Genomic DNA, 16,563 nt, shown 5'->3' with positions numbered 1-16,563 from the left:
ACCAGCAAGTCCTAGCAAAAAAAAAAAAAAAAATCAGGACCCCTTAAACATAAAATTTGAATTTGAATGCAGCAAATATCTTTCAAAAAATTCCCAACAACACAAAATTAATATTAACAAAGAACTAAAACCTTTTCAAAATCACTTGAGGATTAGAGTTTAGAATTTTAAAGTTGATTCACTTAAATATAATTTACAAAATTTAAATTTAAGCGATTGTCTTTAATGGTGAATGGAAAGAAAATGTGGAACTTGACAAGATCAAACACGAACTTTCAACTCCAAGTCATTCTTGCAACTTCATTTCAACACACAAGCATTCTCCAAAGTGGACTCATGTCACGTTACACACCAAACTTTCCTAGCTAAAGATCACATACCATTACACTGCCACCACGATCCTATACGTTACAACAAATTATTCATTCACAACATGACGCAATTTTACAAAGTCGCCAATCATTTACCACGAAACTATGAGAGAGGAGTGAAAAAGAAAATGTCATCAAGACGATCATTACTCGGTGAATTCCCCCCATAAACCAACAACCCCTCGTTGCCATCCCTCTGGCCACTGGCAAACGCACACCATCCCCGAGGTCCAGGATGACCGCCGGAACCCGGCTTATCATCAAGTCGTTTCCATGCCAATGTCTCTGTGTCCAACGCATAAACCTCACCGGAGAACTTGCCGGCGCCCAGATGACCCAGGTCACTAGGATCTATCTCTCCTCCATATATGAATATGTATTTCCCAATGGCAACACTAGAGAATACACTCCTAGCAGTGGGCTTCTCACCGGTTGTTTCCACTTGGGCCCAGCTCTTTTGGGCCAGATCAAAGCAATGCACATCGTCGGCTTCGTTGCCAGTAAAGCCATAAACGACCCATATTTTTCCTTGGGCCTCTGCAAGCCCAGGCCCACCTCTCCCTTTGCAATTTTCCCCGGGAGAAGGAAATTGCACCCACTTGTTCTCTGCAACGTTAAATGCCCACAGATCATTGAGCCTGCCGGAGACACCACAACCACCGAAGACATAAACATACAGGTCATCGGCGGTAATTGAGTGGTAACTCCGGTCAGGTGGTCCGACGACTCCGGTGGAAATTAAGGTCCACTTGTTAGTCTTTGTATCGAAAGAATAGAGCTCATTCAGCTCTTTGTGCTCAGCATCCCTGCCACCAAAGACGAAGATGGTGTCTCCGATTGCAGCCATTGTAACACCGACGCGTGGCGGCGGGATGTCGCCGGAAACGTCAGCCACAGTCCATGTCAGAGATTCGAGATCGAACACGTGGAGCTTGTTGTCCACGGGAACACGAGGCGTAAATTCACCCCCAAATACATAGACCTTCTGCCCTACTATGGCAATAGCATGTGAACTCCTTGCCCCAGGCCCTGTTCCATTCTGCTCTAGCTGGGGAAAAATAACCAAAAAAAAAAAAATCATGTAAGTTAATTCTATGTATATTCTTTTTTATTCCCAGATTCTGAAGGCATGATATACGAACATACTTTTCCCCAGGAATTAAGCAGAACAGAGTAAAGTGATAGCTTGATATTGTTCATGATAGAGACTAAAATTAGTATTAGGGAGATAAATTTAACAGTGAAACAATCAAAAGATGGCTTTGCGTTAAAATCTCCATCTAATCCTCTACCCTCAGAAACCTAAGTAAGGTGGGGAAGTACAAATGAGTCCCAATTTGCCGATTTATCCAAATTTTTCTGTCATTTCATGCATTTTTTTTTTTGGTGGAAAAATTAACACAGATCTTCTACTAGTTATTCCAGTAGTTTAACAGTTTAGTACTAGTTTTAGATTTTTTAAGTATTTTTTAAATCCTAGATCATGAAAGGAAGAGTAACTGTCAATTAATTGCGTAACAAGAAGATGCAACAAATCTTAAATTTGCAAGAGGAAGTGTTGTGAATTAGACAGAGGGTGAGTGTTTAGAGAAACCAAATCAGGAAATCACAGAAGCGGATGAATATTGAATAAGAAGGAGAAACAGATCTTATCAATTTTCAGAGAAGCAAATAATCGGTTGAGATTTCCAAAAATTATGAACAAATTGAAAGAGGAATGAAAAAGAAAATCGCGAAGAAACAAAAGAAGAGAAGATTAAAGAGAAAGACGAAGAGGGTCAGAGACCTTAACCCATTTGCCTTCGACCACAGCCATCTCTGAGACTCTCAGAAGAGCTCTGACGTATGCCCAAAATCCAAATGTAGCTCTCTTCACGAGCGTGACCGATTGGTACGGATGCCTTTATATAGAGTTGAAAGTTAAAGGAAAATATGAAATATGATCGGCCCAAATATCATGAGTAATATTGCTCTTACTTGAGTGATTTTCTTTTCAATATATTTCTTTATATAATTAGTCATTATTTATAGGTTGTGTGAGGCTTTTGGATTTATTTTTATTTAATTACTTGCATGTTCTTTTTTTTAATTAAACCAATCAGCAAAATAATATTAAATGTAGGCATCTTTTTTAATGTTATTTAAATCTTAGTTTGATATGTTATGCCAATAGTATTTTTCAATAAATTCAATCCTAATTCTTTTAGGTTACTTTAGATGGGTGAATTTAAATTATGAATTTAAATTATTAGCGGTCTGATCTCAATAGAAGTTGGCAGTCTGGTTTGGATTGTCGCCTGCACTCCAATCCCTATCGACACAAGGGGTTCGATCCCAACTGAAGTCGGCCATCTAGCCATAGCTAGCACCAACAGTGCAGTCCCAGTTAGCAGTAGTGGTTTGGTCCTGATTAATGGTGGCAACATGGTTCTGTCAATTTTAGCAATCTAGTCTAAATATCGTTGGCAGGCCAATTATGCTTTTGTGTATTTGGGTTAAATATAAAAGAGATTGAGTTAAAATTTAAAATAATAAAAGTTTAGAAATGATTTCAAATTATAAAAAGATTGAGGTAAAACTTAGATTTGAATTTAGGGTTTAGAGCCAAATCTATTCATTTTTAATTATTCAAATAATAAATTTGGCTTAAATTTAAATCCAAATTCATATATATTCGAACATAGTATCAATGTTTTAATTATGGTTAATTATCACTATTTCTCGTCATTACTTCATAAAGCCATTTCATATTTCATTTAGATGGTCGAATCTTTCCATATCTTCATAAGACTTTCTTTCACTCATTTTACCAGTTCACTTTTAATTGTTGTGATTCGAAAACTTATTCTCTTCTATTACCATTTTGTTTTTCAGATCAAGCCAACTAATTTCTTGTAATTTGCACCGTCACGCTTTTTTAGAAAAAAAAGGTTCTTATTAACTTTTTTCGGTATTTTTATTAAAAATTAAAGATTAAATGAGGAAATTGTCCTTAAACTTTATATTCATTAACACCATATTTCCTAAACTTATTTATTATATAAATTATTTATTCAACTTTTGAAAACAAAGCAATATGCTTCTTTTGTTAATAAAAATTAATCTTAACCATTAGTTAATCATAAAATAATAAAAAATGATATAAAAAATTACAAAAAATGACTAAAGAACTTTTATTGTAATTTTTATGTCCTTTTTATCATTTTTTAATTAATAATAGTTAAAGTTAACTTTTCTAAATAACAAATGCCAAATTGTAATATTTTTAAAAGTTAATGAAATCATTTGTATAATAAATAAATTTAAGATCTATGATGCTACTAAGCCAAAAGTTCAAAGAGTAATTTATTAATTTATCCTAAATTAAATGATGAACAATAAGCCTTTGATGAAGATACGTCTACTTCTCGATACTAAGTTATAGTTTTTTGAAATAAATAAAGAGAAAACGATAAAAAAATGTAAATGAGAATTAAGTATCGTGAGATGTGATAATTACTACTTAAATAAAGAGAAAACGATACAAAAATAAAAATTAGAATTAAGTATCGTGAGATGTGATAATTATTAATTAGTTTATGAAGATTTAGCTTGTATTTGATTTTTAACGAAATAACATATATGCCCTACATGTCTATTATATATATTGAAAAATGACTATTTTAGTTAGAATATTGAACGGAACATAATAGAAAATAATTATTTTCTTTTTGTAAATTTGTTTATCAATCAAATGTAACTAAATTAATCATTTTTAGTCATTTTCTAATTAATTTATAAATAATAAATTTACAGAAAAGAAGTAGTCATTTTTTATTTTGTTTTAATCAATAACCCAATTATATTAATCATTTTTTAACATAAAAGTCATTAATTTTTTGTGTTTATGCTTAACTGATAAATATAACTTGCAGTAAGAAAGCAGTTATTTTCCCTCATTAATAAACAGTGATAAAGGTTGATTATTATGTAATTTTTATTGAACGAAATAATTTTGTAATTGATCTTGACATTTCGGAAAAGGACGAAAATCATACAAAGCTGCAATGTCCGGATCAAATGAATTCCAGAATAAATAAATTAATTAACTAATTAACAAAAAATAAATATATGAAGTGGCAATTTGTATTAGGGTTGTTTTGTATTTTCATATAATAAATTCATCAATTGGATATTAAATTTTGATTCTCTTCACAAGCATGCATCATGTCTCGTCATCTAACTCTAAGTTGAGTTAGTTTGACATTATTTGATATAAACTTATTATCCACTAGGTGGATTTAATTTACACTACAGATGATGAACCACTTTACTCCCTTTTTAATATCATAACCATTATCAATAGGTCTTTTTATTTTTATTTTAATAGAAATGAATTTATAATTCACAAAAGTCAGCCAATAAAGGGAATCATATGACTCATGATTTTTGTTTTTTGTTTTTCATCATACATAGTTACAACTACTCTGACGTTGATGGTAATCTTGTGAGTTATGGGGTGGAGTATTGTACTAACTATTAATCAATACTTTTGAGAATTGGGTTGGCCAGTTTGATATGTTGAACTATTAAACGGTATAGTATCCACTATGGATATAATAAAAAACTAGGAAACCAGAAGTCTTGAATTTATATATAGTTGGACTGATCGGCCAGTCACTTGTTTTTTATGTTTAAATCTTAATCCATGTAAACACTTTATGCTTATCTATACCAAAAAAAATATGGGGAAAAGGAAAGAAAATAAATAAACATGCAAGAAATATGCATGTAACATTTGTATTCTAATATTATGAATTATAATTATGAAATAAGTATATAAAGCTTGCATCAAGATGATGGAGAATCTATGGATATGACCTTTTTTACCTTGCATAATTTTTCTTTGAATTTAAATACTAATTTTTGATATTATGGATGATTATTTCTTTTTATTTTAGTCTTAAATTATTTTAAATATATTAATTTAGTCACAACCAATTATTAAACAGTGAATCAATGTCTTGACAAATTCAACAATAATAAAGTTTTCTTTAATATTGATGGTAATAATCAATCTAGCAGTTTATAAATAGAAACTACAAAATAATTTATATTAAAAATCTGTACATGATACATCAATTTCATAACGGCTGACTTTGAGATTTTTTTTAATTATATTTGCCTTCCTTATTCTCATAAAACTCATTTATTAAATGACTTTGAGATTTTTTTTAATTATATTTGCCTTCCTTATTCTCATAAAACTCTTTTATTAAATTTCTTTGGGTAACATCAAGATCAATTGATTTGATCTCACACCGAAAACCTATGATAATTTTCATGTATATTACTGCTAGCAAAATTATAGTTTGAATCCTCCTCGAAAACATTGTTTTAAAAGCTATTTTGCCACATCATATTGTTCATACGACAGCTTCTCAAGATTAAACAAGCTTTTCTTATAAAAAAAATGAGGACATAAAACAATAAAAATTTAAAAAATAAACTCATATACTAGCACAAATGAAGTAATATGATAGAAGAGGAGAGAAATTACAAAAGCTCAAAGGCCCATGCTTTGAACTTGTGGCTAGTGCTACCTTTCATAAGCAAAGACTTAGAAAGACTAAGCAATAAAACTACCTTAATCACAATTAAAAGTGTGTTATAAAAATAATGAGGTTAAATAAATACATTAAGTAAGGGGTTATGGTAATTCATATCATTTATTACAAATAACTTCTTTTTGAAATACCCAATATATTTGATAATATTTAATAATCTCCCACATATTTAAAAAAAAGAAATTTTTTAAAAACTATTTTATACAAATAATTTTGTAACTTTGTAAAATAGTTTTCAAAATTTTAAAAAATTACCCAATATCACATCTAACTAGTTGGCATAGGTGTACTTCTTCTCTAAGTCCATTTACTTGTCCAAGTTCACACCTTAGTATACATGGACTTTGGCCACCATTCATTTGAGTAACATGGAACTTTTCTTTTTGATATGACTACAACAATTTTCCACATATGTCAAAAGAAACGCAATCATTTGAGTTATTCACATATAAGATAATCACTTTCAATCTAGTGTCTTTTGATTTGAGCCAAACCTTGACCAATAAAAGTTACCACACAGAAAAATTGGTGTAACTTATTATTGAACCAACAGATCTTAGGCATGTACTAAAAGCCTCATTAGTTGGATTATACCCCCTATAATTTCTATTATAAACAATGGTTTTGTATATTATCGGCCATGCATGTTTTTAGTTTTAACAAATGCTGAAAAGATTTCATTATGATCTCATAGAAGCGACCTCACTCTAAATTTGTATAGGTTCTATCATCAAGTGTATATGCAATGAATATACCTTCCAAAAGGACTATGAAAATTATTAAGAGCTTTTGCTCAGCTTCTGATTAATGCATTCTAGCACTTTTTTAAGTCATAGAAAAGAACAAAAAATTTAGTGCTAACAAAATTAATAAGTGACTTATTCTTACGCACTGAACCACCTTCATGGGATCTTCAATCATAAAAATTAGGTTGCCATCACCATTAATTTTAAATAAGCTTAAGTCTCATTTTCCTTGACATTTTAATAATTACAATCATTCTTAGTGGCTAGTTAACGGATCTATCAAATTTACATCTGATCTCACATAATCAATTGAGATAACTCTCTCTTTTAGCATGTTTAATTGTATCTTAAATAATATCTACCGATGCTATCGTTCTCTTTGCAATGACTATCACCATTTGGCAATTACACAAATCATCGACATAATATGCGTCAGTTTTACTCTCAATGTAATATTATTCACTGAGAAGTTTCTCAACTACTTAGCCTTATTACTAGCTAATCTCAAAGTAATATACTTTGGCTTACATAATATTTTATTTGCCTACCAATGAATTTTTCCTCATCTTAATATAAAATTCAATCACTTTATTATTTTAGTATAATGAAAATTCATTATATGTGGTACCAACATTTATGGTATCCTTCAAACATTCGTTTGTCTCGTCTTCTTATGAGACTACTTGATAATCTCAATCTCCACACAACATAACTATATCATGGGGTTAACATTAATTAATGTATTAAACTCTTTAAAGTTTGTTCATGCATATATAAATTGAGCAATAAAGTCATCCCATTTTTATTTTTTAAAAAGAAAAAACATGTTAGCGACATGGGAATGCTCATCAACACTAAGTGTTTGTTTTACACCAAAATAATTGCTGAGAAGATTTTTCACAACTTAGCCTCCAATTAAAGTAATACATTATAACTCTATTATGGACCTATCATCATATTCGTTTTCATCACTACTAAATGTGGATTATCTCTAGTGGATTTTCACTTATGAATTTACAGTTCAATCAACATCCGTATTTTTATACAACAGGAATTCACTATACACAATATTATAATTCACAATATTTTTTGAATATTTCATTTATTTTATAAGACCACAATACATAAACAAATTATTATTCACAACAATGAATATTTATGCCAAGATAATTAAATAGGTCATGCACTTATTTCAAAATACATTTATTTACATTAAACAAATGATTAAATTTATGCCACCAACATGATGCTTATTTTTAGGCCACAAAAATTTTATAATTAACAAACTTTTCCCTCATGGAAATAATAACCTCCTCTTAATTAATTTTTCTCTATAAATCACAACACAAAACAATATTTTGACATTTAGAAAATGAGGCTAATATTTTGGCACGACACATTTTTTAAGCAAAGCAAAATAACTTTTTTTTTCAAGCTATTCCACGCAAAAAGGTACCCCATACTTTCAAATATTTCAATTACATGAAAAGTATTTTTATGCCTAATAACAATAATTCTAATTACATATAATCTCATCACATTCTAATTAAATTAGAATTTCTTATAATTTTAAAGTCACCATGAGCATAAAATGTATGCACATTGCACAGCCCCACATTTATTTTCCTTTAACTCAAATTCTACCCTTTCAAAATATTTTATATGTCACACACTAATTCCTTAAACAAAGGAACTAATCTCAATTATGACACTCTCGGGAGATGATTATCATTCATGTGCCAAACATTATTTATCCAACAATGAGACCAGCGCTACTAGATACGACTAACAAGCCCAACAAAGAAATCATTCATGTCCCATGCGAAATATCATTTTGACTTATCTCATATTTTATAATTTTAACATATAAATGACAAAATTAAACAAAACAATTCGAATAACCTGATAAAAGGTTTTCAAAATATATTTCCATCATAGACCATTGCTATATGCCACCTTTCATTAGTCAAGCCTAACATTTTCGTTAATCCTAACACATATGCTATATATATCTACTGCATATAACAACATTATCGCTTTCAAAGGTATTAGGCAAAATTACAATTTCACAGGTGTCGACATGCATGGGGCTTCAGGTTTTTCTTGCTGTAGAAAAAGGAAAGCATTAGATTTCATAGACAGCTCATATGTGCTTTGGATTAAAAGATCTAAATTATGTTCATAAACTCTGTTTCTACCATTTGATAATAATTTTCGCAAAGCAGCCTCACAAGTGTTTCTTTCTCAAAATTATCAAGGTATTTTATTAACAGTTGACGGCTCACTCATCTCAGTAACACAACATGTCTTCACTGAATAAGAGCCTTTTTCATCATTTCTGATGTCATTTTATGTGGGTGCAAGTTTCACTTCTACCTCATTAGGATTTTACTGCTTGTACTCACACTTACTATCTAAAGTAAAACTTCGAGTGAGCTGTCGGTACTCAATCTCTAGGATGAGGAATATATCAGAGTTATGCCTGTGGTAGGCCACTCATTTTACGACTTTTTGCTTATTAATGACTTGAATGGTGGTCATCTAAACCTTTCTCATGGGTTCCTCCCCTATTTGTGTCGTCATCACAATGATGTTGCATCTCCTACTTCTGTTTTGCCATCAACCGGTTCATCCTTAGATGAGATCGGGTTCATATCAACTGCTTTGCCAGTCTCTGCCTCTCCAACGTCTTTGCTTCGAAAATGCACAAATGCTTTGCTTTATAACGATGAAATAGGGTCGCATAATTTGTCTGGGTTCAGTGGGGTTTCAACCAAAAAACCCTGTTTGCATGAATGATTCTGTAGGGAACCTTCATGGATGGCAACCTCATGGAGGTCCATATACGTGTGCTGCTGGTTTTTAGAAGTCATTTTGTTGTTTGGCTTTTATGTTTCTTTAATTTTTTTTTTGTCTCAATTAGTTTGTTCTTTCTTTGCTGGTTTTGTAATTTGATCCTTTCTTGTTTTATTTTCGTCAATGCAAATATTTATCTCAAAGGCCAAAGCTGTTTTGTCTTTGGCAACTCAAATCCTACGGGATCTTTTTTCAAACTTTGATTTCCATTTTCAAAGGAAATCAACTTGCTCAATAGGTCGCAGTACTTTTTCCTTTTCTTAATAAACCAGTTTTTAAACTGGTTACTTATCTCGTTTGTGCAAGCTTTAAAAATTATCATCTGCATGCTCGAAAATATTGTAAGGAGGGTCAAATCTTGGTTTTTTCTTGAACTCATTCTCTATTCTGTTTTTGTTGTCTTTCTTCTCATTTTAAGTTGTAGTTTGCCAAGCTATTTTCCTGGGCTTTTGATTTTTGTTCTGAAAGCCCATATCTTTGTAATCATTTCACCATTGTATGTACATTGACTTAATTTTAAAAGAAAAAAGAAAAACAACAGTTTCATAAAATTCCAGTAAAAAAAAAAATTTCAATGGACGATAATAGTTCATAATTCAATGTAAGTGTTAATTTGTCATAACAATGTTTTATTACAGATTAATGACAGATATAGCCTAAAACCACAAGCCAAACACAAGGTTAAAACTCCACCTCCACATTCATTTGTTATCATGAACACAAAATTCAAGTAGTCTATTGCTACGAAAATATAATCAACAACATGCCAATAATAACTTACTACCTCCAATATTCAACCCATTAAAAAACTTGTATCGTTGCAAAAAAAAAAAAAATTAAATGCACCATAATAAATCGGCATGGGCCAAGTCTAAACATATTCTCCTCAACACTTTTAAAAATGAGATAAACACAATTAAGCACATGAAACGTTATGTTTCTAAATTATGAATTGCAGATGGCTTAATTACCACATCATTGAGACATTTTGAAGACTTCAACATTTTGTAAGTAGAACGTGAACATTTTGTAAGTAGAACGTGAACGGCCATCACTTTGCCTTGATTGTAACCAATATCATTAGCATATGATATTTGTGCTTGAGTACATACCGCTCAAATGCACTATTGTTAAATGTCTTAAGTAAGTTCAAACAATGGGACAAATTTGGTACTATTGATATTTATATTTACTATTGTCTATTTTAGCATATGCTTACTTATATAAATCATATACGTCCCAACACCTAATTTTATTCACAAACATATCATCAAACCCACAACCTCAACACTCCTTCATTGGGGTCACATCTACCATCAACTTGAACTAACACAAGTCACGTTTTGGTTATTATATATATAATCCTCTTTCTCCATAGATATAATTAAAAAAATATGTACAAACAAATATATATCAAACCAAAATCATGCATTAAAAGAAAACTCAATGCATGATATATAAATAGCTAGTTTACATGCACTTAAGGTATGCTGCATTTCCTGTTGTTATATATAGTCAAATGCTAAATCGCCATAAAATTAGCAAAATGTCATGAGCATAACATATCCATGTTGGACCAATAAAGCTCAGATTATAAGTACAAGATTAATCATCGTTTTATACTTAATGATAAGAATGTATGTATATCATAATCAACCATGGAGATGTAACGTTTTAAATCTTAATTTGAATCATATCATAAATTCTAATCAAATTCGACAATAATTTCTTCACAGCAGAATTTTAAAGCTCATGTTATATTTTAATCTATATAATTGTCTGTTGGCTCAACCTTTTAACCCGTGTTAAACTCTCTTTATGAGAAAACAATTGGAATTACTTTAAGAAATAATATAAACAAGTAGCCAATGCCCCGCATCTTCTTTATGTTCGTTAAAATAAGACCAAGCAGATAAAGCACATTACGAGTTCAAGACACAAGGCTACCAAAACGCTGCTACCAAAAATTTGTGTACCAGTGTCATAACGAAACAGCAGTTCTCGATGCCCACAATGGCGGCGAGCCCCATAATATAAGAATCACATCAATGAAAACAATAGCAGAGGAATTAGCTTTCATGATTGATGGCAAAAGTAAGAAAAATCATAGTTTTAGATGTGACCTAAAATATCATCATTAAAAGCTACTCTGCCATGTCTAATTAATCAATGATAGTCTTTCAAATTAAATAGACTTCTCTTACAAACAAATAAGAATACAAAATAATAAAAATTTACAGGATAAATTCAAATACCAACACAGATAAAATAGTATGATAGAAGAAGAGAAAAATTTCAAAAGCTCAAAGACCCACGCTTCAAACTTGTCACCAATACTGCCTTTTATAGGCAAAGACTTCAAAAGACTAGGCAATAAAATTACTTTAATTATAATTAAAAATTCGTTACAAAAATAATGAAATTAAATAAATATATTTGAATAAAGGGTTATGGTAATTCATATTATTTATTATAAATAACTTTTTTTTGAAATACCCAATATATTTTATATTATCCAACAGTTACAAAATAAATAAATAAATGCTTCATATTTATTCAACAATTTTCATATACATGTTATTTTATAAAAAAACTAAAATGCCAAACAAGTTCCTAAGGAATAAAAAATAATTATCACATTTCACAATATCTATTTGTCATTTGTATATTTTGAAGGGATTTTATTATCATTTTCTCTTTTTTATCCTTAATATAAAACAAAGTTAGGGTATTTATTTATTTTTTTAAATTTTATACCTTATGTATTTATTATAATTTGGATTATTAGAAATTTAGTATGATTATGAATAATTGCAATGAAGGGCAAAATTAAAAATTGACATATTTATTTAACAGTTTAAGAATGTAACTATCATTTCTTAATAGACATAAAGTCAATTAAGTTTGCTTTATATTAAAGATAAAAAAATGTAACAATGTAAACGTGTTGTGTTCTAGGAGGTTCATCAATTAACCACCTAAAACACTAAAATTAACGTTAAACCACTAGGGAGGCGGGGCAAGGATTTAATTGAGAGGTTGAGATGGAAAAGCATATATAATGTAAATTTTATATAAATATTGAAGAATTGAAAGTGTATAAAATGAAACCAATCTAACACACTTGGTCACTAAAATGAGAAAGAATTACATGTGCACAAATCAAATAACAGAACCACAAGTAAACTGCGTCCATTCTTAGACGGTTACAGAAAGAAAATGAAACAGGATGAGGAAACTTAGGAAGGTATAGATAGCTATATAATGCAAGCAAGAACTTAATAATCCATGAAGGTCTCATGGTCATAGTACTAGCAATTACAAGTCAAGCTTGGTGATTTTCGGAAGCAAACAAGTGGTCAGCACTGTGTCTGTTGAAATACAGGCAGGTTTTTTTGCCAGAAGATGACACTGTAGGCAGAGGAGAGAAGCCAGTGTAGTTCCTATCCAACTTCTCTAAGCATATTTTCGCAACTGAGTCAAAGCCTGAGTTTTGTTTCACAAAGGGTTGGGCTGCATATTCCTCAACTGGCATCCACTGCGTGAATCAAAAGGACAGTTACATCAGCCTCTAATTGATATAATCTACCAGATGCAATGTCTATTATGTCCTTGTTATCATTATTTGTATCTACTGGTCACTTTTTTGCTATATTGGGATGTGAATGACATTTCTTATCCACAAATGAAAAGAAGACATGTCTGTCATTGATCTGGAACAGTGATGGTCTGGTTTTTCTGATGATCTCAGGATGAAAAAACAATACAAGCAGACATCCTTTATTAACTAGAAACAAGAATGCAAGAAGCATGAAAGCCGATAAGTGAACAAAAGTTGAAATCTTTTAAACATTTTCATGAATTTAAAAGAAAATGAATAGGAGTTGAAATTTTTTTTCATAGATGAATAGGCCCCAGAACAAACCTGAGCTGCTGCAATTTCAGAGGTCTGAGTCTGAATATCAAAGGAACGTGGTCGCAGCATGCAAACAAAGAACAAATCTGATTTCTGGAAGAAAGACTTATGGCTTTGCCTGATACAAGAGAGATAAGAAAGAGAAAAACAATTCAACCTTTGTGCCTTGACAACTAATGATTATTGATTAACACATAAATTTGCTAATTAAATAGATGCATTAGTCCTACCTGAAAGCCAAAACTTCAACAAATTCTGTCTCTATCTGTAAGAAGAATTAAAGCAGAGAGGTATTAGGCTTCAAACGAGTCCCAAAAAACAGAGTTGAAAAGCTAATAGATTGGCTAGGTATGCTTACCGCTGTTTCTTCTTTAACTTCTCTAACGGCAGCAGCAGCAATATCCTCACCCTGTAAGTCCAATCCGAATTATGTACAGAAAAAGATATTAAACAAAATAAATAAATCATCAAGATTAGACTTTAAGATACTACCTCCTCAACAGTCCCAGTAGGTAACTTCCATACACCTTTACCTTTAAAATAACCATTGCTCTCCTGAACCACAAGCACCTATAAAATGAAACAAAATAATTTCATTACTATGAATACACTCTGAAAGCACTAAATAGAAATTTCCAGCCCAAAAAACTAGCTGGATAATCAAAGAATATATGCTGACACAGGTACTTGAAAAGGGAAAAGATTTGATTCTCATTATGGAAAATAAGTTTTTTGCTCTATGTACAAGTCCTCAGGCAACTAATATAAGAAAACATAAAAAACCCAGATTTCTCTGCTGGATAAAGCAAATGTATTGCTTTTCCTCAGTTGCTAATGAATCTCTACCAATCCAAAAGTTAAAGCCTCAATGAGTCTTGGAGTGTAACTGATAATATTTTCCAACACACATCATTATATGTGGACAATTACATTAAAGCTTAAGATGTTTCAAAGAACATGTATTAAGCCACTGCCTTTACAATTCACTTGTTCTTTTTGTGAGAAAACAAGTACCATGCAGGAATACATGTTCGTATACACTTAGCAGGCTCAAACTATTCACTAGAAGTTAAAAAAAAAAAAAAACAAAGCTAAGCTTTGTATTTTTTTCCCCTTCAATTTTCTTGACAGCAAAGTTTATACCATGACCCAACATAAACAATGGTACTTTGGTTAGCTAGTGCTAAACAAGGCAAAATGTTGGCCCACTGAAAGCTGGAAACACAAAAAGGAATACCTCTCTATTGTCATTTATGACAAATGCACCAATCCCCACACGATGTGAAGCATTTGCAGGAAGAGTATCAGCAGTGTTGGGAATCCAATGCACAAGCATCAAGTAATCCGGTTCAGCATGGTGGTACCTAAATCCAGCCTGCAAAACAAGATCAGTATAAAATCTCAGCATGACCAAAATAATTTGCAGGCCAACATCATAAGATTAGCCCGGACTATTGTGCAATGTTAGGTAGGTAAAAAAGTGATTTCTGGGAAGAAAAATGTGAAATACACCATCTCATTTTCTTCTTAGAAAACACTTTCCTGTATATCAAACAGTATCTTAATGCAGCAAATGCATTTACCTTCACCGCAGGTTCAACTAGATTTGCGTGTCCTATCGGCAGCTTGATCCACACTCCCTTCTTTCCCTGTTAAAGCCATGTCGATTATTTCTCAACAGCTAACAAGCAATCATATATATTCAACCAAAAAGAGGTATTATAGTTTTTTTAAAAAAAAAAAAACTGACAATCTACCTGTTTCCGCCAATTTGACATTGATAATTTTAGCAGAGAAGCAAAGACCATGGAATCCATTGGCTCCTCCACGTTAACTGTAACTCCTCCATAGCTATCCTCCTTGGCATTAAGTCCTCTATCTTGTATTACCTCCATAGCTGCGGAAGGCGACATGTAAGCCCTTGGGATCAAACAGTTGCTTATGTTGTTACCTAAAGGAATGACAAAAGCAAATAGGATTAACATCAAAACACACTAATAAATAAATAAAGAGCTCAAGCTCAAAGCATAAACCTCACCTTCTAGGAAGGATCGGTAAAGGGAACCAAGAAGAGTTCTCTTTGGGACAGAGGAAGATGAGAGAAATGAGTTAGACTTTGCCAAAAGGCAAGAATTATAAAGGTTCAGAGCTCTAACTCTGAGCATTAAAATCAAAGCTGAAACACGCAGAGCAAAAGTGCTGACAATTTCTGACCCCGTGTTTAGCTGTTTTGATTTTCGAGGTAGCATGATACCTTGTTATTCTTATAGGATGGGTCAAGCACAAGAAGGAAATTTCCATGCAAAATGAGAGTGCTAGACTTTGAATGGGTCAGTGAATTTCTCTGCTTTGGTTAGCTTCTGGGGCAAATTTGAACCCTGCAACCAACAAGAAAGTACAGGACTAAAACGGAAACAGGAATCAAATCAAAATGAAAATAGAAGGACGAACAGAAAGATACATAAACTCGTTCAGCCAATCTGGGAAAATGCTCCCGCCTTTCGACCTTGTTTTCTTCTGAGTTTCGCATTACGAATACGCTAACTTGAGAATGCTACAGCCGGTTGCCGGTTGCAAGACGTTACGCGGGTTTCATTTTCTTGTTTTTGTTTTTTTTTTTTTTTTCGGGTAATATGACCTCTCGGTTGCGTGGTAATATCTATTCTATATTTCGGAGTTCACGGGGAAGTGTCTGTATTTTTTTTTTTTTTATTTACCAACGGGAAGTTAGTTTAGATGTTAAAGGTTCAGTACATATTCTTCTTGTAGTATTCATATTTCACTCCTTGTTTTTTTTTAATTAAGAAAAATTTTATGTCTAAAAATTTATCAAGTTTCTAATTTTATTTCGATTGTATATGCTTTAAAGATAAAATATTCCATTATTTAATAACTTTCCCTACATCTAATAGAGATAAAAGGATAAAGATATGCAAAATGATTATTAAGATACCCTATAATTAAAATAAATACTATTTGCTCTAAAAATAGAATCAAAAGAGTAACTTATAAAATTAGGAATCAAATCCTTGACAATGTGATGAACTTGTTGCTATTAGTAGCCTGCA

At 31.5% G+C, this 16,563-nt stretch overlaps 2 protein-coding genes across 2 annotated transcripts; both read right to left on the bottom strand.

The window, feature by feature from the left end:
* Positions 1–273: 273 nt before the first annotated feature.
* LOC129303530 (nitrile-specifier protein 5-like) lies at positions 274–2,316 on the bottom strand. The gene is made up of 2 exons (XM_054942905.1): positions 2,158–2,316; positions 274–1,419 (listed from the first exon to the last, which is right to left on the bottom strand). The coding sequence occupies exons 1-2, from the start codon at positions 2,185–2,187 to the stop codon at positions 475–477; spliced, it is 975 nt and encodes a 324-aa protein (XP_054798880.1). The 5' UTR covers positions 2,188–2,316; the 3' UTR covers positions 274–474.
* Positions 2,317–12,624: 10,308 nt separating this feature from the next.
* LOC129303521 (nudix hydrolase 7-like) lies at positions 12,625–16,046 on the bottom strand. The gene is made up of 9 exons (XM_054942897.1): positions 15,534–16,046; positions 15,253–15,446; positions 15,079–15,144; positions 14,733–14,870; positions 13,988–14,065; positions 13,854–13,904; positions 13,726–13,760; positions 13,505–13,613; positions 12,625–13,117 (listed from the first exon to the last, which is right to left on the bottom strand). The coding sequence occupies exons 1-9, from the start codon at positions 15,742–15,744 to the stop codon at positions 12,905–12,907; spliced, it is 1,095 nt and encodes a 364-aa protein (XP_054798872.1). The 5' UTR covers positions 15,745–16,046; the 3' UTR covers positions 12,625–12,904.
* Between the last annotated feature and the right edge of the window lie 517 nt (positions 16,047–16,563).

The sequence above is a fragment of the Prosopis cineraria genome, unplaced genomic scaffold, assembly GCF_029017545.1.
Source record: "Prosopis cineraria cultivar Desert tree isolate PC_DT_omini unplaced genomic scaffold, ASM2901754v1 PC2, whole genome shotgun sequence".
In the NCBI taxonomy this organism is placed as follows: Eukaryota; Viridiplantae; Streptophyta; class Magnoliopsida; order Fabales; family Fabaceae; genus Prosopis; species Prosopis cineraria.
This window is presented reverse-complemented; position numbering and strand designations above follow the sequence as displayed.

Bases quoted from the DNA above. Each gene is read 5' to 3' on its own strand.
- LOC129303521 (XM_054942897.1), bottom strand. From the start codon at position 15,744: ATGCTACCTCGAAAATCAAAACAGCTAAACACGGGGTCAGAAATTGTC. The intron at 13,905-13,987 runs GTAGTATCTTAA...TTGGACTTACAG, and splicing joins CTACTGGGACTGTTGAGGAG to GGTGAGGATATTGCTGCTGC. The intron at 13,118-13,504 runs GTTTGTTCTGGG...TGATTCACGCAG, and splicing joins CTGAAATTGCAGCAGCTCAG to TGGATGCCAGTTGAGGAATA.
- LOC129303530 (XM_054942905.1), bottom strand. From the start codon at position 2,187: ATGGCTGTGGTCGAAGGCAAATGGGTTAAG. The intron at 1,420-2,157 runs GTCTCTGACCCT...ATTTTTCCCCAG, and splicing joins TCGAAGGCAAATGGGTTAAG to CTAGAGCAGAATGGAACAGG.